General features: G+C 41.8%; 1 protein-coding gene across 1 annotated transcript; it reads right to left on the bottom strand.

Annotated features, from left to right (window-relative positions):
* Positions 1-1,062: 1,062 nt before the first annotated feature.
* nup210 (nucleoporin 210) lies at positions 1,063-22,304 on the bottom strand. The gene is made up of 40 exons (XM_088369600.1): positions 21,936-22,304; positions 21,234-21,373; positions 20,886-21,017; positions 19,788-19,884; positions 18,965-19,115; positions 17,940-18,072; positions 17,705-17,857; positions 17,318-17,386; positions 17,130-17,236; positions 16,285-16,425; positions 16,025-16,162; positions 15,758-15,913; positions 15,202-15,400; positions 14,687-14,832; positions 14,023-14,241; positions 13,644-13,817; positions 13,331-13,523; positions 13,021-13,127; positions 12,008-12,112; positions 11,576-11,677; positions 11,317-11,445; positions 10,964-11,091; positions 10,745-10,880; positions 10,588-10,650; positions 9,998-10,177; positions 9,843-9,923; positions 9,614-9,745; positions 9,379-9,537; positions 9,042-9,133; positions 8,779-8,953; positions 7,495-7,670; positions 6,395-6,615; positions 6,170-6,306; positions 5,202-5,316; positions 4,587-4,733; positions 3,730-3,980; positions 3,449-3,644; positions 3,019-3,129; positions 2,690-2,764; positions 1,063-2,434 (listed from the first exon to the last, which is right to left on the bottom strand). Exons 1-40 carry the CDS (start codon positions 22,082-22,084, stop codon positions 2,352-2,354), a joined length of 5,598 nt encoding a protein of 1,865 aa, XP_088225726.1. The 5' UTR covers positions 22,085-22,304; the 3' UTR covers positions 1,063-2,351.
* Between the last annotated feature and the right edge of the window lie 590 nt (positions 22,305-22,894).

Consider the following 22,894-nt stretch of genomic DNA (forward strand, 5'->3'; position numbering starts at 1 on the left):
TTTTTAGGGTAAATCATATTCCACCGGCGGGGGACACCCTGAACAGGTTGCCAGCCAATCGGAAGGCACACAGAGACGAACAACCATCCGCACTCACACCTAGGGGCAATTTACAGCGCTCAATCGGCCTATAAAACATGTTTTGGGGATGCGGGAGTAAACTGGAGTGCCCATGCGGGCTCGAGGAGAACATGCAAAGTTTGCAAACTCCAGGAGCGCGCACGCACTGAGTGAAAGGCGGAAACCGGCCGTTGCTGTGCCGCAGACTGTACCAGGTTGTTTTCAATAAAAACATAAAGAACACACTTTTTTGTTTGTCAATTTCCATCTTTAGAAGCTCCGTTGCCTTTCTTCTTTTTATTTTATTTCTATCTTGCGTTCTGCGCGAGTACGTCGAGCGTGCACATTGCAGGGAGTACGTGGAAGCATACAATAATTTATTAGCCTGACTTTTTCCGGGGTATTTTCTTTAGCAAGTGTAGAAAATAGGAACAGATTTTCCCTTCACTAAGAAAAGTTAGGAGGTGAAGAATAAAGTGACAGTTTTTGTTATAAAGGTTTGAAAAAGCAAAACTTAAACTGTTTGTTTTGTTTTTTGGTGTTTTACACGGAGTAAGAGGGCAAAAAGTGTGACTTTTGGGATAGTCCGGCACGCATTATGTGCTTTTACATTGATTCCTATGGGCAACGTTGTTCGACTTACAAACATTACTACTTACAAACCCAATCATGGAACCAATTAAGTTTGTAAGTCGTGGTAAAACTGTATTCCATGTTAGATGTGTAAGAATGTGGAATTTCTGAACAAACATAGCGTTCCTTGACTTGTTATCTGCCAGAAGTGCTAGTCATAAAAAAAATTGGAGGAGGGTTATGAATCTAAACAGGATCAACATTCTTTGGTATACTAAAGAACATTTTATATGTGATGGTAATACTTTGATGAACCACAACAGAAATGCAAAAAATGGTATACTTAAGAATGTTAAAGTGTGTTAATGCTGGATCATCTCAATTGTCATTTGGTATGTATATACACTTTAGTATATAACATATATACACTTTGCTGAATTTTAATCAATAACTTTTATTTGGCGTATTTACACAAGAAAACCAATGGAGGGAAATTTAACATACCATCACAGTTAACATTTTCCCAACAAAATCACGACAATTATTTGAAGAGGCATATTCACACAAGGAAACCAACATGGGGAAAACATACCGTCACGGTGAACATTTAGCCAACAAAATCAAGACATTTTCACGGCAATCAGTCTTTTATGCCCGTATCTTGAGCAGGTCCAAACAAAAAAAACCTGAAGACTGTCACATTTTGTTTTCTTGCAGTGAAGCTCCTCAACTCAAGAAAGATGCTTAACATCTTTTACTGTTTCACATTAATGAATTAAACAAAAGCTGCACGCATCATGGCTCAAACTGATATCACTGAACTGATGATGCACATTTGAAGGATTTGTCACATTTTAGCTTTCAGTAGGCTTTTCAGTAAAATTTGTTTAGGCTACAACAACAAAGGACATTTCTTCGTATTTTCAAGTCAGTTTTTTTGTCACAAAAAGCATGTGGCTCCTGTTGAGTTTACAAGAAAACTGATAAGTGGGCAAAGTCAACCAATACACAGCATAACCTTACTGGGGGAAAAAAAAAATGTTTAGAAGTCAGGCAACAATGTGAGTTTCGTGAACAATGGAGTGGGCTTGTATAACAGAACTCAGCAAATGGCAGAACAAGGACAGTGAGCTATTGAAACTTTGTTCCATGCGCACGTGCACACGCGCACACACACACACACACACACACATACACGAAAGCATTTAAAGGCCATTGCAAGTCCATCCATCCATTTTCTGCACCGCTATCTCCCCACGGGGGTCGCGGGCGTGCTGGAGCCTATCCCGGCGGTCATCGGGCAGTAGGCGGAGGACACCCTGAACCGGTTGCCAGCCAATCGCAGGGCACACAGAGACGAACAACCATCCACACTCGCACCCACACCTAGGGGCAATTTGGAGTGCCCAATTGGCCTGTCAAGCATGTTTTTGGGATGTGGGAGGAAACCGGAGTGCCTGGAGGAAACCCACGCGGGCTCAGGGAGAACATGCAAACTCCACACAGGGAGGGTCGGAGGTGGAATCGAACCGGTACCCTCCTAACTGTGAGGCGGACGTGCTATCCAGTGCGCCTCCGAGCCGCCCTCCATTGCAAGTCTTGTACCAATATCAAAATGCAACGATTTTGCAGTCGCATCCAACAGCTTTTACTGCGAGGGTATTGAGGTACATTCAGTCATGACCCTCTGTGGGACGAGAGGGACGATGAAGGCTTTGTCAGTAGTTGGTAGAGAAGAGACGCAACCTGGAGTTGCTGTTTGTCTCCATCCCGGGTATGGACTGGTTGAAAGAATCTGGGGCTGAGAAAAGAGACAGGAGGAGTGCTAGTGAATTCAACGGTACTTATAATATGTAATATGAGAAAAAGGTTTGTAATTTTTAGTATGGTACGTATACTGTATGCTTGAGCAGCGTGTTAGTCTATTGTTGGGCATGATGCTGAATGCTATCAGATTTATCACATAATCAGATTTATGACATAACAGTTCACATTCTTTCTTGCAAGCATATTCATTGTTTTTCTAACAGGAAACATCATTCTAACTGTGTCCTACCAGCGACGGGTGGAGGCCTCCTGAGGGTGAAAGGAGGGTACGTTTGCTGTTTTGGAGAGAATACCGAGTGGATGACTGCAGAAGACAAAATGGGACAATTTGTGAAGAGCTGAGAACCATAACACCATCAAGACTGAGCATCAAAAATAGCACATTCAAAGAGGAAAAAATGATATGCATTATCATTAAAATGATATACAAGTATGAACTGTACGTGTACCATGGCATTAAATTGTCGGACAGCGCAATCCATTGCAAAGGTGTGTTACCATGAAGATAAAGAGGTCAAGATGAAAGAGATTTAATAGAAGTAGTAACTGGCACCCTACCGATGATGACGATGGATGTACCAGCTAGCAAGGCAAACAGGGTGAACAGCATCACGTGGTAAGAGTCGTGTGGTGGGCGGTCCCCCTCTCTGTTAACAAATTGTGCAGCAGCTGTATTTGAAGAGAACAAGATGCAATACCAGTCAGAATGTATTCCAAGGCCTAGATGGAGCTACAACAAAGTACAAATTATAAATTACAGCACAAGGCAGAACTGTTTTGGCTATGATTGTATTAAAAAATGTGTGTTGATGTAATTGGACACTTTTTTTTTTTTTTTTTTTTACATATTACTGAAATGAATAGTGCAGCTCTTAATTAAACAAATGAACATTGAAAAATCAAAAGATTTTTCACACAGTCCCTCTTAAATCTTTTGTAAGACACAACCTTATTGTGACTTCCCATTAACCCACAGAGGGGAACTTACTATGCATGCCTGCACCAGGCTCAGCCACGTGTATCAAAGTGACCGGGATGATGAGACTCTGACCCGAGGAGGCACTACTGATGGTAATGGAAGCAGAGTCAGCTGCTCGCAGGTCCAAAACCCTGATGGTGTACTTCGACAGACTGCTGTGTGCCTCGATCTTCTGAATACCAATGATGGGAGAACTGGATACCACCTAAGACCCAAAACAAGATTCCGCTATATTGGAAGGCTTTATCAGAGGAATCATTATTTTTATGAAAAAAGTTCTTTCCCCTGACCTCCATGTCTGCGAGGGCAGCAGCTGGACCGAAGACTGAGAGCTCCGCAGATGGGTGCAAGTTGGAGAGCATTAGCTCCGTCTGGTCGCAGTAGAGGGCGGGCTCTATCGGCAGTCTGGCGCTAACCTGCTCCCCAGAGAAGGCACTGCCCTCCAGGCCAGCCTTCACGAGCAAGTTGGTCATGGACATGCTGAGAACTCGGGTTAGCTGGTCTGCCATTGGCTGTAGGCTCATTAAACACTTGTACAAGCCTATGGCAAGGAAAAAAAATAGGAGGCTAAAAATAACAAAGTGATGAGAAAGCGGAAACATAACGTTGAAGTGAAAAAATTAAACAAGCAGCCGGCAAAATGACATAAGAGCAAAAACAACCGAATAAAAAAAGCTTGGCGTTCTAATCCTCATAGACAGCATATTTCAGTCACATGTTCCCACTAACTCCAACTGCAATTAGACAAGGTTTCAGGTGTTAAGCAGCCTCTGCAGCACAACATATCAAGCTGGCATCTTTGATGGGCGATGTTAGATACACTCCGTGAGCCTCACAGCTATTGAATACAGCTTGTAAAGCTGTATTTACCTGACCCCTCACTTGGAGGCACAGAGGCCACATTTGATTCAGGACGGCCTTGTTGCACAGAGCCATGTCAAAGCTATCAAAAGCAGTTTAACCGAGGGGGCATTGCGACCTCAGATTCACTTTTATTTTTATTTCTTTAAAATTATTCTAAATGGGAACTGGTTCTCAGCTGCCTTAGCTGGTTAAATATGGGTTAATAAATACATATATTCACCAGCTCATTACAGATCCAATAGGGAGCATTCCCCACAGGTATGTAAATTCAGGTAAGACATACCAATGCTGGGATCAAAACTGGTGTGTGTTTTGAAGACGCTGCTTGCAGGGAAATCAACAGCATCACTGGTAAAGCTGAGGAGGCAAGCGACAGAAGTTTCTGGCTGCAGTAGCGCGATGGCTTCTGTCTGGATTGAGGAGCAGGTTCCTGCAAGATACATTACATCGGCATAAGCTGAAGGCTAAAATAAATAGAGGAGTTAAAGAAATCAGATAAAGATTGTAAACGTGGAAGGAGCTGTGCCGAAAGCATTTGAGAGTGATTTAATAAGTTTCGCTGTTAAACACATTCTGTAATGAAACGTAAAGATAACACATGGAATGGGTGAAGTCTTTTTTCACTTCAATAAATATGAGGGCCATGAGGCTTGGCGTGGAGAGCAATGTGGTGCAGGTTTTTACAGCAACAATCAACCGCAGTTATTTTTAGTTATTCACCCGAGCAAGTGGACTTCAAGGTTCCATTAGCGTTTAACAATATTGTTATCTTTTGGGGTGATGACTGGAAAAACAACAATTCAGTGGAAAAATAACACTTTGGAAGTTTACATATGGATTTGTTTTGTAATTTTCGACGTGTAGTGACAAAATTTCACAAGTTGAGTATTTCCCGTACCGATGAGGTTGGTTCCTTGTCCTCTGGTTGTAAGTAAGACTTCAGTCTGCTTGCCAATTCTGACTGGCAAGGCCTGCGCCATTGCGGCTGTCTTTGTAGCCGATTCCACCACAACCTAACAGTCAAGGGGAAAAATTGAATTATCATGCTAGTCAATTATTCCAAAAATAAGAGATAGTGATACAGTATGTGTACAAATATGCAGGTTACATATAGATCAATTAGGTGGACTGAATCTGAAAAAAATTTTAAAAAACTAAAATAAATTAAGTAATTCATCTTTTCTCTACTTGATCAAGTGTGAGTACCTCGTCACACACAAATGTGACATCATCTAGATGGAGCAGGACATACTTTCCGACTATAGGAGTGGTTCACAATGTTTTTGTCGAGTGTAAACTCAAACCTTTTTGTCATACCGTGAGTACACTCATTCATCCTGTTGCAATTCTTTTAAGGCAGAAAGTAACACAACTGACTATTAAATGAAAGTTATTTTATTTTGTCTTCTTAATTTGAATTCCAATCTCAGGCACTGTCTTCTTAATTCATTACAGTACAGCAGTTACACCAGTCATCTGTGCTTTAATGAGACACTTGAGCGGACACGCGGCTATACTGCGGGTTTTGACTTTGCGGGAAAAAACGTGTTGCACATGTAATCCCGCTTTATTGAGGGGTTTATGAAATGACTGAAAGTATTTACTTTTAACATTCACTGCCTGTTGGGTACTTCTGTTCAATAAAGAATTTAATTTTGCTGCTTGTGTGCTGTCTGCTTCGGGGTTTAAATTCCTCTCCACAAGTCACAGGGAAGAGTTTAATATGCATAATTAGAACTTAATCAGATATCAAAGGACCAAAAAAAAAAAAAAAAAAACCCAGCAACCCCTCAGTAATTTAGCATTTGTAAATTATACCAGCTACATTTGTCGCTATGAGCTCTGTATTAAGAAAACATACGTTACCTCTCTGTATGTTTTTAAAACACCAGGTATCTCGTAGTACACGGTAGCTGCCCCATTGTCTCTGGCCACAGCTGCACCGGTTTTGGAGTCCACCTGGAGCACAGCATTGGCTGAGGAGCTCCAAATACCATGACCTCCTGCAGAGAATAGTAGAGTGAAAACACTGCGCAAGTTGACAAATTGTTCCATAGGTGTGGCACATTTACATGCTCTTAAGACGCTCACCCTCTTGACTGGTCAGCTGTGCAGTAAAGCAAATGACGTCTCCCACCACCAGCCTCTGGGCCTCTCCTGGCAGGATGGCATGCTCCACGGGAAGAGGAATGTAGTCCGCCATCACAGTGTTTTCGTTGTCATGCACAGACAGAAGCGTGAGGCCTACGTTGACCGTCCTGACCGTCAAAGTGTGGTTATCAGGCCCAGACCCGACCTGCACCAGATCATCCCTAACAGACAGGGAGAAAACAATTTAAAAATCCATTGCAAAGAAAAAGTATTTGAAAGGTACACCTTCAGAGGTTTTTCTTTTCTGCATTATTACCTGAAAATTCAGACTGTCTTAAGCAGATTAATCTTTGAATGGAAGCTTCAAACAGATCAGTTGATCAAACGCTGTCTCCAGTAGTATTAGAAAAATAAACAAGGAGTGTAGCATTTCATTTTTGTTGGCACTACTTGACTATACGTGTCCTGCTTTCTACCTCCATCAAAAGAGCATCTGCTATGGACAAGCGACTCCCAACTGAAATACCAGTCAAATCCTATCACCTCTTGGAGATTTTAAAAAGAATTTAATAACAGCCTATTTTTTTCAGTCGCAAGAGTATCAGCCTTGCATGACTCTGATTTTGATTGGTTTCCCCCCAAAAGTGAATGTCAGCACCATGAGTACACGTCCCTGCCAACCACTCCCATTCATTTAACTCACTCACTCCTTAGGGGATAACAACTTGTGAAACCATGTTGACGAGAACAGCCTCGTGAATTAACGTAGTGAATTACAAGGAGTGCCTGCCTTGTGATTCCAAACCGTACTTGAAGTCATGAACTGTTAATGTGCCATGTTCATAAAGCACAGATCAGAATTTCTTAAGTGCTCACAGGTCTGGTATTCAATTGTAAATATTTTGCTTTCAGTCTTCCAGGTATACCACATGGAGATGTAAATTAGAGGCGCACTTGTAAAGTCAACGTGTAAATCATCCAAGGTTGTCGTCAGTTGGTACATAAGACTCATCAGTCAGACATGTTTGAGTGGCTTGTGGCTTTGGCACCCCACTCCTCAGGGATATTTGCTCAGATCGAGAGGTAGAGTGAAGACTCACCTGTTTGTGGAGAAGGTGACACGGCTGTTGGAGCTGTGGAGGGTCTCTCCAGTGCTGGTGTGAAAATGGACAGTGAAGGTGAGGACAATGCCCAAAGGGAGGGTTTTCAAGCTGTCCCCGGTGGGCGTGTGTAACGCTGGACTGGTACTGAAGCGCACGTAGGACACAGGTACCACCTGAGGGAAGAGGAGGGGAGTGTTGTCGCCTTACAATGTCACCACAAGACTTTGTATAATTGTTTACCACACAGCAAGAGAGTAAGGGATAGAGGTTGACGGCCTGGAGCTCCTTTGAACATAAAAATGGATAAACATGGACTTAAGAACCAAATTGCTAAAATCAATGATGAACAATCAATTGTCGATTAGGTTTCGTTTATAGTTTGGTATTTTTTCCCCAATTTTCACCTGAATGTATGGAGATAATGAAGCAATTTAAGTGGATAAATTATCAAGTTTTATTTTTCGGCTCTCACGCTCCTGGACCCTACTTCCAGAAAACCAGCCATATACAATGCGCACCTGAGTATAAGTCCTAGGACCATCCGAACTATGAAAAATGTGCGACTCACAGTGGCTTATAGTTAGAAAAATATGGTATGTGCTCAAACATTGCATTGAATAAATCAAAAGTGAAATCCATCCATCCATGTTCTGTACCGCTTGTTCCCAAGGAGGTCGCGGGCGTGCTGAAGCCTATTCTAGCAGTCATCGGCATTGTGGCTCAGGCAGTAGAGCGGGTTGATTAGTAACCGGACGGTTGGCGGTTTGACCCTAGCTCTGTCACAGTCACGCATCGTTGTGTCCTTGGGCAAGTCACTTCACACACCTTTCCTCCAGGTCGCCATTGTAAATGAGAAAATGTTCTAAATTGACTTACCTGGTAAGACATTGAATTAAAAAAAATGAATAAATAAATAAATAAATAAAAATCAGGCAATAGGGACACCCTGAACCAGTTTCCAGCCAATCGCAGGGCACACACAGATGAACAACCATCCGCACTCGCACTCACACCTAGGGGCAATTTGGAGTGCTCAATCAGCCAACCATGCATGTCTTTGGGAAGCAGGAGAGCACCAGAGTGCCCAGAGAAAACACACAGACACGAGGAAAACACGCAAATCATGTAACATGGAATTGAACCAACAATCTCTGAACTGTGAGGCGGACGTGTTAACCAGTGCTCCACCGTGCCGCCCCATAAGTGAAATGACAAAATGAATGTAATCCAGATCACAATTTAAATGTTTTAAAAATGTCAGAGGAAGCCTTTCAAACTGACCTTTACTGCGACGATGAGAGTTTGATTGACACCAAAGGACTCTTGTGAAGTAACCAGCAGTGATGAAATGCCAGTGAGTGGGCCAGAGAAGAGGAAGCCCTTGTCATCAACTTGCGCGATAGCAACTTGGTCAGCGTAATTCATCATTTGGTATGACAGTGCACCCACACCATCCCTAGTGCATATCAACACAAGTCAACTTACAGGTAGGGTTTTCTCAGTATTTAATTGAGGAACAAGGTAAACCTGCAAGTTGAACTAACCTGTTAGTTTGGAGTTTGAGGGCTGAATTTGGAGTCATGAGTATCTCGTCGGACTCGACTTGGGGATTAATCATGTGTAGCTTGTCATAGACCTTGATCAAAGCAAAGAGTGACACCACCATTATTTGGGCATGATTGACACGTTAAAGTCTCTAATTTGTAGCCTTATCGCTTCACAAAGCTAATTTCAAATATTCCAAAGATCAACAATTCCACTGCTCTACAGCTTTTGACGTTTAAATTTAATGGAGGCAGCAGATGGGGCAGGTCGGTACATTGTGGCAATTAGCTCACTTTATAGTAAAATGTAAACCCGAGCCCAGTTTTAGAGTTGTACCTGGATTTGGATCTCATCTTTGAGCTCTGGAAGATCCCCAGCAAGTTGACCAACAACCGGATCGACAACTCTGAGGACAACCTTGAGCCCAGTCCGCCCTCTTGTTCGACCCGTCACGCTCATGCCGAAATTGTGCTCGGCGTTGAGCTCCACATTAGCCTGCGGGCATAGGAAGGCAAATATGGCAAAGAGTGAATAGTGAACAATAGTGCACACGAGTGGTGCACATGCATACCATAGAGTGTCTTGACTGGACATCCAGGATGTCCCTTTTGGTAGTGGACCAGTGGAAGCTAAGTCCTGGCACAGCATTGCCAAAGGTGAAGGGTGTTTGGCTATTGGTCAAACCCATCACAAACACAGGCATCTACAGAAGGAAATAAGGTGCGACAAGGGCCCATGGCAACCATTTAATAAAACGTGTTCGACTGGAAACAGTCTTTCTAAAAATGTACAGTGCGTACCTGCGCTCCCGTCTTCATACGTGTAATGGGTGCTCGGATTCGAATGGCAGTCAAATACACAACCTCAACTTCTACCTGATCCTAAAAACACAGAATAATCCATTTGCAGTTGCATCTGTGACAACTCACCCACATCACCCGATGACGTTATTTACCTTTGACACAACAACCAGCTTGCCGGTTTCAGCATCGACAGCTTGGACGAGTCCTGTCACGGTGACGTTACCGACGGTCACACCCTTGACGTGACCTATACCGTTAACAGAAGCGATGTCCTCATCGGAGATAGAAAAAAGAATATTGGACTGAGGCTGAGGGCCCCCCTCAGATGTGATCTAGAAACAGGGAGATTTTAAATCAGAATAATGAATACATTCTGGCAATGTAACAATTAGGCCGAAGCATTTCCGAGAGTTATTGCCGTTCATTTTACGACGACAATGGCAAAAACCATTAGATGAACCTTTTACATGAACTTTCTGAAGTGGTACATCACTTGGGTATATTACCCTATGTAATGTTGGGCAATTAGATGGAGTTCTGATTAGATAACGGTGCTTTTTAATGAGCACAACAGTGCCCCGAAAGAGAAGAGAGCATTGAGGCCAATGCTGTTTTCTGAAGAGGAAGCCTGGCAAAGGTCCCTTTTAGAAGAGTGATGGCGGACCAAATGAACTCTTCTGGCAAGTTCAACTGATGCAACCTGCTGCCAGCATGAGCATCGGTCGCGTATACACAAACACACCTGCATCATTGCTCCAATCAGCAGAGTCATTTTCCGAGGGATGAGTTTGAATGGTGGAAATACCTATTAAAAAAAAAAAAAAAAAAGAGTTCACATGGTGTAGTTTGTATGTTGGAAGTTGTGATCATGACTTGAGTGACGTGAACAAACAAAATACCTCGATTTGTTGAGGGACAGATGAAATTTTTCTCCCATTTTTATCTACTACGACAGCTGACAACGTTGTCTGGCCAATAGAAAGACCTTTTGCAACGTAAACCGCAGTGTCATGTTCTGTGGACTCTGCAAGTGGTCTATAAAAGAAACAGAAATATGTGTCAACTAAGGTTAAAATACCTTTTAACACCAGTGTCACATCAAGTGTCATATCACTTACGTTAATGCGACAATTGAAGACGCTGCCTTAACTTTCAATTTCATGAACGGGAAATAGCTGGTCGGGAAAGGCTTTTTGTTGTCATTCAATACTGTGACATAACACCTTACTGATTTGCCAATTTCCACCTGTAAATGAGACAAATGAGGCCAGTCATTTGGGAAATCACCAGTTTGGGTCACAGGAAGGGCAAACTAAAGGGAGCTCCATGAATATTACAAGTTGAGCACTCGTACAGAACAAATATATTGAGCGCCACCAAGGCACGCATGGAATGTGTTACATAGACTGTAATAAGGATCATCGTGTCAACCACATTCATTAAATGAGGAATTATCAGACTGGAAACTGACCTTGTCGACCACTCTCAAATTCACCTCCAGGATTTCGGAAACCCGCACTGTGGCTTTGGCTGTAGATGGGACCGCTAAACAAAGGTCATGAATCATCAATTGCACCACACCTGGCTGGATAGGGGCAACCTGGCAACATAAAGGAATTCACAAGAGAAATTCAAATTGAACCCTTTAAACCACCATATGCATTTATACTGTGATTTCCTATTTCCCTTCCCTAATTGACTCCAATACAAATCCAGATGTTCCCACATACCTGAACTGTTCCTTGGGTGTCCTGAAACACCACATCTGCAATGTCTTTAATGCTGCTGTTGACAAAAAAGTGGCCTGACCCCCCTCGTACGACAAGATTACTCTGTAAGGAAAAACACACGTAGAACTTTTCAACATATCTCATGTTTGGTATGGATAAGACTTTCATCTCACAATTCAAGCTCACATGCAAGGTCGGTCGAGCATGGTGTGCGAGTCACACCAGATAGACCTCATCACAATTGCACATTAAAATTCCTTTAACGGAGTTCACGGCATTTATTTATGCCTTACATGTGTCAAACACGTCTTAGGCAAGCAGGGCCCTCTAAAAATGTGCTTGGATGAAGTTACTTGCAAAAAATACAATATTTATTACTAAATGTATGGACCCAACAGTTATCAATCAGTAAAATAAAAACACATCTCTTACCCGCACATCTGGGTGGTTGAATATGGTCAATGTGTCAGGAAGAACCTTCACAGCTTCAACTAACAGCAGTTCCAATGTTGCTGACACAGGGGTAAACGTGTTACCCTTTCCACAAAAACAGTTGAAACAGACAAAAAGAAACTAATTAATTGAAATAAATGAAAAAGTAGTCAATCCACAACTGCCCATAGATCTAAAATGGTGACTCCTTTCAGCTTTTCCCCTCAGGGGTCGCCACAGCGAACCATCCACTTTTGTCTAAATGGTTCACAAGAGACGTTTTTACGCTGGATGCCCTTCCTGACGCAACCCTCTGCATTTACCTGGTCTTGAGACCGGCACAGGGGAGACATTGACATGTGCCCCCCCTATGGCTGCCTGACCAGAAATCGAGCACAGGCTACAGCGGTGAAAGCGCCAGATCCTAACCCACTGGACCATCAGGGATTTATTTTCCTCTAAAATACTTGCATAAAAAGTAAAGGGTAATGGACAAGTATATTTTCAGAATGCATCCGGCCTGCATCCACAGGATGCTATTATGCATTCAGAGTCAAGCGACATCGAATATTTGAGATACAAAGATGGCGAGATGCTATATTCGTGTGACAAAAAATGTCAATAGAAACTCAAATATTTTGTACATTTTTTTTGTCTGACGATTAAGCCCACACAATGAATGTAAAACAAAAACTGCTACAATTGTTTGCCATCTTCAATACAGTTTCCCACCCAAAGCAATCGTTGCATATTTACAAGCAATATTAACATGCGCCTCTCCTTGCCCAGCTGCAGATTACTTTTTGGTAGAAAGCATTAAATGGGGCCTTGAAAATGAAAGCCTCCTTTTAAACTGAAATGCAGTACTGTAGCTTTGAGAATTTGTTTGTTATATACTCGATATGTACCAAAGAGGGGCTTTAATGTCTTTCAGGGAAGACAAAATGGGCAAGTAGGTCACCGTCACAGCAAACTGTTCAATGATGAGATAAAGTGTCAAATTTGACACGTACCCGTCGATGAACATTGGCTGCTTGGATATGAGACTGCTGATATTCCAGCGCTGTCGCCGTGATGGCAGCAATCCCCGATTGACGATGCACGACGACCGTCTGCCGGCCTGTTACGGGTGACAAAGAATTGCTAATTAAAAAAACAAAGCAATCCATGATTTTAGTCATCAAAGAACTCCAGCAATGGAAGTTGAGGCAATCAATTCAGCAAAGGCTTCCTCTCCAAAAAGCTCACCCAAAGAATAAATATCCAAGCTTAGGTCTGATAAAAATTAACAAAAGACCAACTTTTAAGAACAGACACTTATACCGTGTAGTTTCATCTGTTTGTTTTCATCCTCAAAAGGTTCAAGGGTCATAGGTAGGGTAGGCTCGATACTGGCCAGGGACACTTTGCTTGATTCCCACACTGTGCTCAGTGAGCTGAAGTTGTCAAACCTCCGCCCTTGTTCATCAAAAGCTGCAAGCTCCAAAACTGAGTTGCGGTAATTTGAAACCGGTACCTTTAAAACAGCACAAGTGACATAATCATTCGTTGGATCATTTTGTCTAAATACCATCATTGCAATAGTAAGGCTTTTTTTTTTCCTTCCAAATCAAGGAGGAGGAAGAAAGAAGCATACCACGTATTTGTTCTGTTGCAGCAGAGGGCATGAGAGTTCTAGCTGTGGAACGGCGTACACTGGGACCAGCGTGAAGCGTGACGGAGGAGCGCAAACAAACTTTACAGATGCCCGCTCTTCGGCGGGATAAGGGTTGGTCATACTGGCCTTGTTGCTCACCCTCACCTCCAGCATCTGCAAAATTTTGATGGGTCACTACAAAGCGGATAGTGGGGTCACCACAACAATACATCAGTTATGCACATTTTCTGCCGGATTAGATTGTGTAGGTACCATTGTGATCAGAGCTGTGGCCAATATTTTATACAAAGCTGAAATGTGTAGTCAAGACACGAAAAAGTCCAGCGACAACACAATGTCAACACAACGGCGAAATTACCTGCTCTCCCAATGCCCTGCAGGTTGCTCTGACCAAGTGTTGATCGTAATTATGGGAGAGTGGGCTAGCCAGAGTCAGGCTCACGCTTTCTTCATTCTCAGCTTTCAAGTCACAGAAGAATTTAGAGGGCTTCAGAACCCAAGGCTGAGGCCCACCCTCAAACAGCATGTCTTTAGAGGAACCCAGTGTCACAACAGCCACGGACACGGGGTCAATAGCCTGCCAATGACAATTAGTCTAATAAAGGAGCGTGACCACGTATATTGTTATGACATAAAACGGCCTTCATCACAATGGCAGATTTTTTCAATATCGCCCAGCGCATCTTATTCCTATGCAGCAGAGAGGCGTACTTTTATAAATCAGACTAGCAAGCGTATAATGCATAATTAAAATGCATAGAGCTTGGAAGAAACCCAAGAGGAGATCATTTGAAGAGTCACTGATCATCCCATTTCTGCCTTGATTCTAAGGGCAGGCTATGTGTATGAATGCCCACGGTGCGTGCAAGAGTGGCTTTATTGCCACCTTCGAGAACAAAGGCTAATTGGCCTTTTGAAGCCAAAGGAAGAGAATCACAAAATCACTTAAGGGAAGGTTTGTGACATGAGATGAACAAAATCTTTCGACAAGGATATTCGTATTGAGACTTTTCAGGACTCACGATGAGGGGAGGGTAAGCTGCAATCGTGATCTTTGCGCCGAGGTGAACATTGCCATGGTTGTAGCTGACCGACAGCGTAGTATAGCCCGGGGCCAGGGCTTTGGCTCTCACCCCACTGCAGTGGCCTTGGCCTGGACCCAGTCGACCTGCAAGGCAGAAACGTGTGTTTTTTAAACGACCAATTTGAAAATGTTTCAATGTTGAACAAGTTCTATGTGTCCTACCAAACACACACACACACATCGATGTATTGCTGGTCTCACTGCCACAACCAACAAATAAAAACAATACAACAAGCAAACATGCACTTTTATTCTCAAATACAATACGCCTGAGTGGTCTGTTCCTTTGACTAACTGACAAGTCGGATGACCAGCAAATGTGCCATCTATTAGTTAATGACCTTTACTTGATGGCAATTCTCCTGTGAGTGAGGCAACTAGCAATAAGAGGAAGAATTAATTTATTGTGCGCTGAAGCAGATGCCACACATCAGAATGCATTTGCAGACTTGCCTTCAAGATGCTGAAAGACTCCTTGGCTTTCCACATCTACCTGCAGGTCAAAGTGGGAGCAGTCACTCAGCATGACTGGCTCCATCCACTTTTCCTCCAATCGGCCAAATATTCTGAGCGGTAGCTCTAGAATCATGCCCACTCGAGCCTCCACTGGGCAGGGAGCAAAGTCCATTGCGACAGGTTCAACGACGTATACCTATAGGATTACATTTTTTTTTTTTTTAAAATCAATGTCAAACTTCGGGATGAGAGAAAGTACACGTTTCAGTTGATAAAGCGCCATCACTAAGTAATCAAAGTGATAACTGACAGCCTCCCGCCAAAAATTTAAATGTTTGTCAGTTTTATGTCAAAAACATCATATCGCTTTTAATGTTTCATTATATTATTGGAGATTAATACATTTAAAAATGCTATAGGGAACTATGCAGAGAATACAGTGGTGTCAGTGCACTGCTAAAACTTAGTTTTGCTTTCAATACTAATACATTCACATTTGTGAATTAAATTTGCAAATGAAAGGGATTGTCAATAATGTCGGCAGCCACAATACCTTCATCTCCCCAAAGTGGAGAGGGTTGCGCATATCCTGCGCTTTAATTATGCTGACGCCAATGTCCCTGGCTGTTGTCATTACGCCTTTGACAGTCACTGTGGCCACATTTGTGTTGGAGGAAGACCAGCTGAAATTTCCACTGCCGCCGGTTGCCTATCCAAAGCATTGAGAGCAAAGATACATCTCTTAACAACATTGAATAGAAATTGTACACTATGAAAGGTGTTTGCACAAAACACTTTTGCTCATATTATTGAATTATACCTTTATTGTGTATTGATAGACGCCGACCTTGGGTTGCCATGGGAATGTGAGAATACTGGGACTTAGAACTATAGGGTTATAAATTTCCACATCCTGTTCATTGTGTATCGGGTTGGCTAGTGGGTGGACCCCACCTTTCTAAAAGAAGTAGAGAGCAAAGGAAGTATTCAGTCTGGCCACGGAATTCTTATGGAGGAATAAAAGGTTGAAACATTTGTCATTTTGAATTTAAAATATGAACAAGCACATAGCAAACTTACTTCATCCTCAACAGCTCTTAAGGTAGCATCAATGATACTTAGTCCATCTTTCTTAGCTTTGACCCTATGATAAGATCCATTCAGGGAAGATTGCAAAACGTCAAAGTAGTCCAACGAAAAAACTGAGTCAATCCGGATGTTCTGCCACAAAAAGAAGGAGAAAAGAAACAGAGATGTGCTTTATGTTTTGTTAATGATGGTAACAGTAAAGCTGTGAGCTGGATAGACAGACGCGTGTAACGTGTGAGGAAGGGAAAAAAAAATGTCGTAAAATGGGCAGTGCAGTTGGCATCACGTTATGGAAAACTGATCAGGTCCCTGACATACATCCGATTGGATCGCACTAGTGAATCTAGAAGAGTCCCGTTTAACCTTACTCTTCCTTTGCAACAGAGAGAATATGAAAGAACAAAAAAACTCGAGCGCTTTGATGTTATGTAACGATTGCACGGCTAAAATCCGTTTCATAGTACTACAAGTCTGAACTTTACAGATGTTTGCTTCATATCGCTGTGTGATAAGAAAAAAACAACACCCTCTTCATTTTGTTTCCACTGAGTAGGAGTCTTTAGCTGTTAACGGTGGGAGCAAATTTTACTGTCATTACGACTAGAATTTAAGTACGCTAAAATTACTTGTTTTTCCCTCCGTTAATTTCCCCGCTGTTGTGAACGGAGCAGGGAGTCAACCGGAAACTGATTAGCCAATCACTGGCGAAAGCTGAACTACGTCACGGGGCTGGTTGATCATCATAATGGTTTATTTTAAAATAATAAGCATTTTTATTGTGACATTTTCACCTACAGGCGTTCAATACACTTATAAGTCCACTGAGGTTTACTTACGTCAGACAGGTAGATTTTGTTGCCAGATTTATCAAGTACTTCAATCAGGATGTCATAGTCTCGACCCGTTTCCAGAACCCAACTGTCTCCAGGATGAATTTTAAAACCTAAACAAAGTATACAAGTTTGAAAAACGTCTCGCAATCACTTTTCCCTTTGCAAAAAAAAAAGGGAGTGACTGAACAAACCTAAGTAGGCAGGTTCCACCACATACAGAGTGCTATTGGGAAGACGAAACACCCCTTGCATTCGAAGACCTAAATAATACTTGTAAGGAAATTTGGGGGTGATGTTGATAGAATGGCTATTGTTGGACAACCATGTACGCTTCCCGCTGCATCTTCTTGGTTTGTGCAAGCGGCTTCATCTGCTTGCTCCTTTCCAGAATATTTTCAACATATCCATAACAGCACAAGTAGGAAATAAATTCTATCAGAGCAGACTAAACACACTAATGAGACTGTACTGTCTTGTTACTGTATATTAGCAGTGGAAGGGGTCATGAGCCGGTGCAGCTCATCAGTGCATTATGAAGCCTCCAGCAGAGTACAGGCGGGAATATTTCAGAAGGATACTTTTATGGTCGAGCACAACATTGACGTGTCCCAGTTGAACGGCGGTAACCATGGAGGTTCTTTGATCCAGACGTGCAACATCCGTGTTACCGTTTGTGTCGACCACGCTGTTCTGAAGATGCAGCTCATATTGATCACACGGCATTGAAAGCTCTTCAAAAACATGGGGAAATGAAAACATACTAGCTTAGATCTATACTGATGTGCAAACGCAAGCTCTCATCGACAGTCATACCGGCTATCGAGCCCTGTCTTATCTTCAGGACTTTGTATCGGATTGACGTTCCAACCAGCAGGTAGACGTTGTGTGCAGGGCTCAGCAAGATATTCTCTAAAATCAGTAGTTTCACCTCAGCTGCATTCACATCCTGCAACACAGAATGGAAATCATGAGCCACATAGCAACAGCCTCATCCTCAGGCCAGTGGTTTGAAAAAACAGCATATGAGAGCCTTAAAGAGGAAATGATGTCAATTTGATTTGCCTAATTGATTGTAAGTCACATGCACGTAGATTTTTATGACAAATCAGTAAAAGTTGATAGATTAGTTGCTTCTTGCTTTTTTAACAAGTTGCCACTTTCTTAAGTAGTCAGATACCAAGCACTGATACATCTGGTACTTTGGATAACATTTCTCTCAAAAAAACAATGACAGATCATTTCAAGACCAAATATTCTTCTTTAAATCACACAAAGTTGATGGCAATGTTCTATTCTTCTCATTTTTAGTTCATGATGTTAAAATTGTCACAAAAGGGCAGCCAATACTGGTATGAAATAAGGCTGGTTGGTATTGGCACCGACACCAATACACGCCCATCCCTACCTACTTGTGAGGTCAGAAAAGTGGGCAAATCAAAACAATATGTAATTAATTTAGATCTTTAAAAATTAATGTCACTGAAAAATGCCATCATTTTCAAAATGGCTGGTATTCTCACACCAACACTCCATTTTCACCGTTTATCACCTTAAAAGTCAACTTTCCCTAAGGAAAGGGGAAATCTTTAATTGAAGTTACCTTTTTATTTTATGACTGGCATATAGCGGCCATAAACGTATGAAATTATGAGTCAGGTAGGGACGAATGATTATCCCATCTTTCTATATTTAGATCCCTACATCAGTGGAGGTTTACGGTCACATAGAGGCCACGATTTAAATTCTTCTCGTCCTCGAACACTAGGAAATCCTGGAGGCTGTCTGACACTCAGGCAATACATTTGAATAGTTGTGGAGGAAAAGTATTTTTATCTTACTTGATAGAGTGACTCTTGTAGTTTGGCCTTCACTTTAGCGTGTCCTGTTTTCAGGCCTGACACCAAAATGATATTGCCCTGTTTTCCAACACGCTCCATTTCAGATATGTAATCAGGAGGCGTGTATGTGGACTCAGAAAACTTGAGAAACCTTAAGAAGAGAGATAAGACGTGTTAACTTTGGGGTCCGACCCAAATAAGTAGCCACCAGGTGTAGCCTTGTGGTACCTTCAGTTATTAATTTAATTAATTTCATGACCGCACTTGTATATCAAGTCAACTTTCCCCAATTGAAATGAATGGAAACACATTTAATCTGTTCCAGCCCCCCCCCAAAAAACACACAAAATGCGTTTTTCATACATTTGTTTGCATTAGAAAATTTGCATTCAACATTACTATGCATAATAATACATTTGCTCTTAAAAATAACCTGAAAACACCGACAATGTGAGCACAAAACAGAATTATACAAAATATATTGTTCATCCTTTTTCTTCTTTGGGGTCTACTCAGCTATCGAACCAGCTCTATGGTGCACCACTGCTGCGTACTGATATTGTCCTTCCATTGCAAGGCAACCAATGTGAATTGGTGGTGACAGGATGTTGTGAAGTATGCTTCCGCCATCTAGCGGTGGGGGGTCTGAACAGCACTCGTTTCAAATTCTGATCATTTAACAAAAATTGGGGAAGTGACGACTTGAATCGCAAAAATTCATAAATCATGGCACTCATATCTAAAGGCACCACTGTGCTCAAATAAATCAAAAACAATATAATTACATTGCTATTAAATAATGCAGATAGAAGGAAAGACCTACCGTAATGAATTATAAGAATCAGAGAATCCTTTTACATCCCCATCTTTGACTAAACTCCAGTCAAACACCAGACCGGCAAGCGTGCTGAAGGTGTTTCCTATGAGAAAAGGCACAAGAGTCATGATTGACTTCTTACGCTTAAACAAGTCACTGAAGATTAAACAAGTGGGCATGCAACACCGGGAATTTAACATATTTGCATATATTTGTTACTCAGATCAATATACAGTTGGCTGGACTTAAAGGATGCTGAACACATCCATCTGACAACTCATGGCAACTGAATTAGCCTGTATGAGACCAATAGGCATTCCTCCACATTCTTCTACAGTCTACTAAAAATAATGAATCTGAGGCCAAAGCTTATTAAACATAAAACCTGATACCTAAAACGTGGGTCACCAATTGTTTTGAAACTGAGCGCGACTTCTTGGGTATTGTTTTATGCAACGGGCTACGAGTTTTATATACACTTCTGAGACAACAAATCTGATCAAATTACCTTGAATAATGTTATTATTACTGTTATATTCATCGACTGTATGAGAAGAAGTGAATAATTTTGCATGAGAGCCTAATTTCAAAAACCATAATGTCAGCATATCACACTTCACAAGTGTTTATATTTTCAAATGATCACTTTGGCATCATTCCTAGGAAAGTACAATGTATCCATTACTGGTGAGCTATTTTTACAACACACCAGTGGGTTACTCGTGTGGTCCTTGGGGGCTTCCTGGCACCATACTGGCAGCCAGTTGCCCTGGAGCTTTTAACAAAAAACATCAGACTGTAGCCACAGCTCATTTAGTAACATGACTTTGTCTTTAACCGATCAGGGAACAAAAACAAACAAGACCAAGTCATAGACACAGCCTGATGGGATCCAAAATTGTTAATGCTAAATTGATATTGGAATTGGTCACTCTTCACAGCAGCAAGAATACACAAAGTGAGCGATATAATTATAGCAATTTAAATGGTATATATTAAATACAGTGATCACCACCAGCCTGGATGTGCTAATTAGCTTGGTTAAGGGAGTAGTTAACCAAGCAGTAGCAGGCTATAATGACGGGAAGCTTATCTCATGGGCACCTTCAGAGTCCAGTGCATTAATTTCGAGTGCAAGGGGTGAATCCTCCAGGTGTAGCTCTCTGGTGGTGGACACAATGGTGACATCATAGATCACGTCGACAATTGCATCACAACGAAGTACCTGCCCTGTCACTGTGAACGAAGAAGGGCAACACACAATGCACATTTCAAGCAGTCATAACAGCATAAAACATTCTGAGTGAACAAAAACTGCATAAATAATTGCACAATAGTAAAGAGGGAAGGACATACACCCTGCTGTGCAATATAAGATTTTCATGCAGATTGTGTAGATTTTCTCCATGAAGTACATGCAGTATAACATATTTGTAATTCCTTGATATTTACCAACATCTTCGGCCAGAATGGTGCTGGTCAATCGGGAGGGCTGCGTAGACACAGCTTGAAGAACTGCTCTCCTGGAACAGCCTTGGCTTGTCTCTTCATCTACGGGCTGGACGCTTGCTATGTCTGGTCGATTTGATGTCCTTAAAGAGCATGAGTCCAGTACACTGAATATATTGGTCAAGTTCCTGGGCTGTTTTGCACAAAACAACCAATTTTCTTTGTACAAACAACCCAAAGTTGGGTTAACATTCCTGGGTAGGTCCAGCTTTTAACACTAAAGTGTTTCATCAATGCAAGTTAATATTTAAGCATTCTCTCTCTTTCATAGTGTTGATCGTGTGTGTGTAAGCCTCCTTTTGGTTAAACTTTAAATTGTCAGTGCAGTCCATCGTTAATGTTTATACCCTCCCAAGTAATCTAAAGTTCTTCCCATGCCTAGGAGGGGAGTACTGGTCACAATTACTGTACTTCTTTGCAAGGTTACTTGCTGAGTGAGAGAAGGTAGTAGCTCCTCATATGGGTTATTACACACAAATACAAGTGACATAATGAATGTTTAGGTTCACGAAGAAAGCTGTGCTGGCATGTTTTTCCTATTTCGGTCACACACGGTTTCGAACCGACAGATGCTCTGTGCACGTGCAGGGGGGTGTAAATCGACACTTCCTCTGTGAGCATGTCCACCTTTTTCTCTCTACTCACCATCTGTAGCAGCCCTCGGTAGTTTCCAATGTGAAGTTAATTCGCGTACCTCTAGCAAAGGGCAACAGCACTTTGGGTGTATTAAGCTTGAAGCAGCCATTCTTTTGAATAACACAAAGTATGGACAGCAAAACTAATGCCGACTGCATTTCCGCTTAATATGACTTGTTGGTAGCAAAACTAAAATGAATAGAAACCGCAACAAACTTATGTCGCCTCATTAAAAATATTTCAGTCGGTATTATTTGGGCGAGGTTATGTATTTTACGGAAAGAGAACGAACCCGAATGTTAACTCATAAACATTTCATATACAGCGAAGCTAATACATGCCGAGAACCCGCCATTTGCAACTATTGGACTTGTAAGCATGCGGGGAGTCCAGATACGTCACGCTCCCGGAAAGATGACGCGTTTTCTTAAAGTGACACTCACATGTTAAGCGATAGAACTCGACGTCTCGTCATCTGTCAATATACCAGTGGTAATAAGTCAGGTAACTCAGTTTTCACTTCAATCTTACAATATTTGATAACATAACCCTAAAACCCAAGTCATTTAATCTGATTAATTGTTCATCTTTTAAACCAAACAGCATTCCCTCTCATGCAACACTCAAGAGTGCAGAATAAACTTGTTTTAAAGATCCCAGTCCATGAAATCCATAGGTCAAAAAGAGTCTTTGACCTGGATTAAGTATGACATCTATCCAGTTTTTTGATTGAATGCCAAAGCAAAAAGGTACAAGTATCTGGCCATTTTGTAATTGCCCTGTCATCTCAGAAAAAAACGACAGAGCAACATGGCAAGGCCCCACAAGGGGGAGGCACACATAATGTAAAAACACAACTTTTGGGTGTGTGCAGAACTAGACACTGAAGAACCCAACTTCCTGTCTGTTCAATAAATTCCATCAGCTGTTTACTACTCACTATTGAGCAATTAATTACTTTTATATAT

Source organism: Syngnathus floridae, chromosome 2, assembly GCF_059516105.1.
Source record: "Syngnathus floridae isolate MCC-2025c chromosome 2, RoL_Sflo_1.0, whole genome shotgun sequence".
In the NCBI taxonomy this organism is placed as follows: Eukaryota; Metazoa; Chordata; class Actinopteri; order Syngnathiformes; family Syngnathidae; genus Syngnathus; species Syngnathus floridae.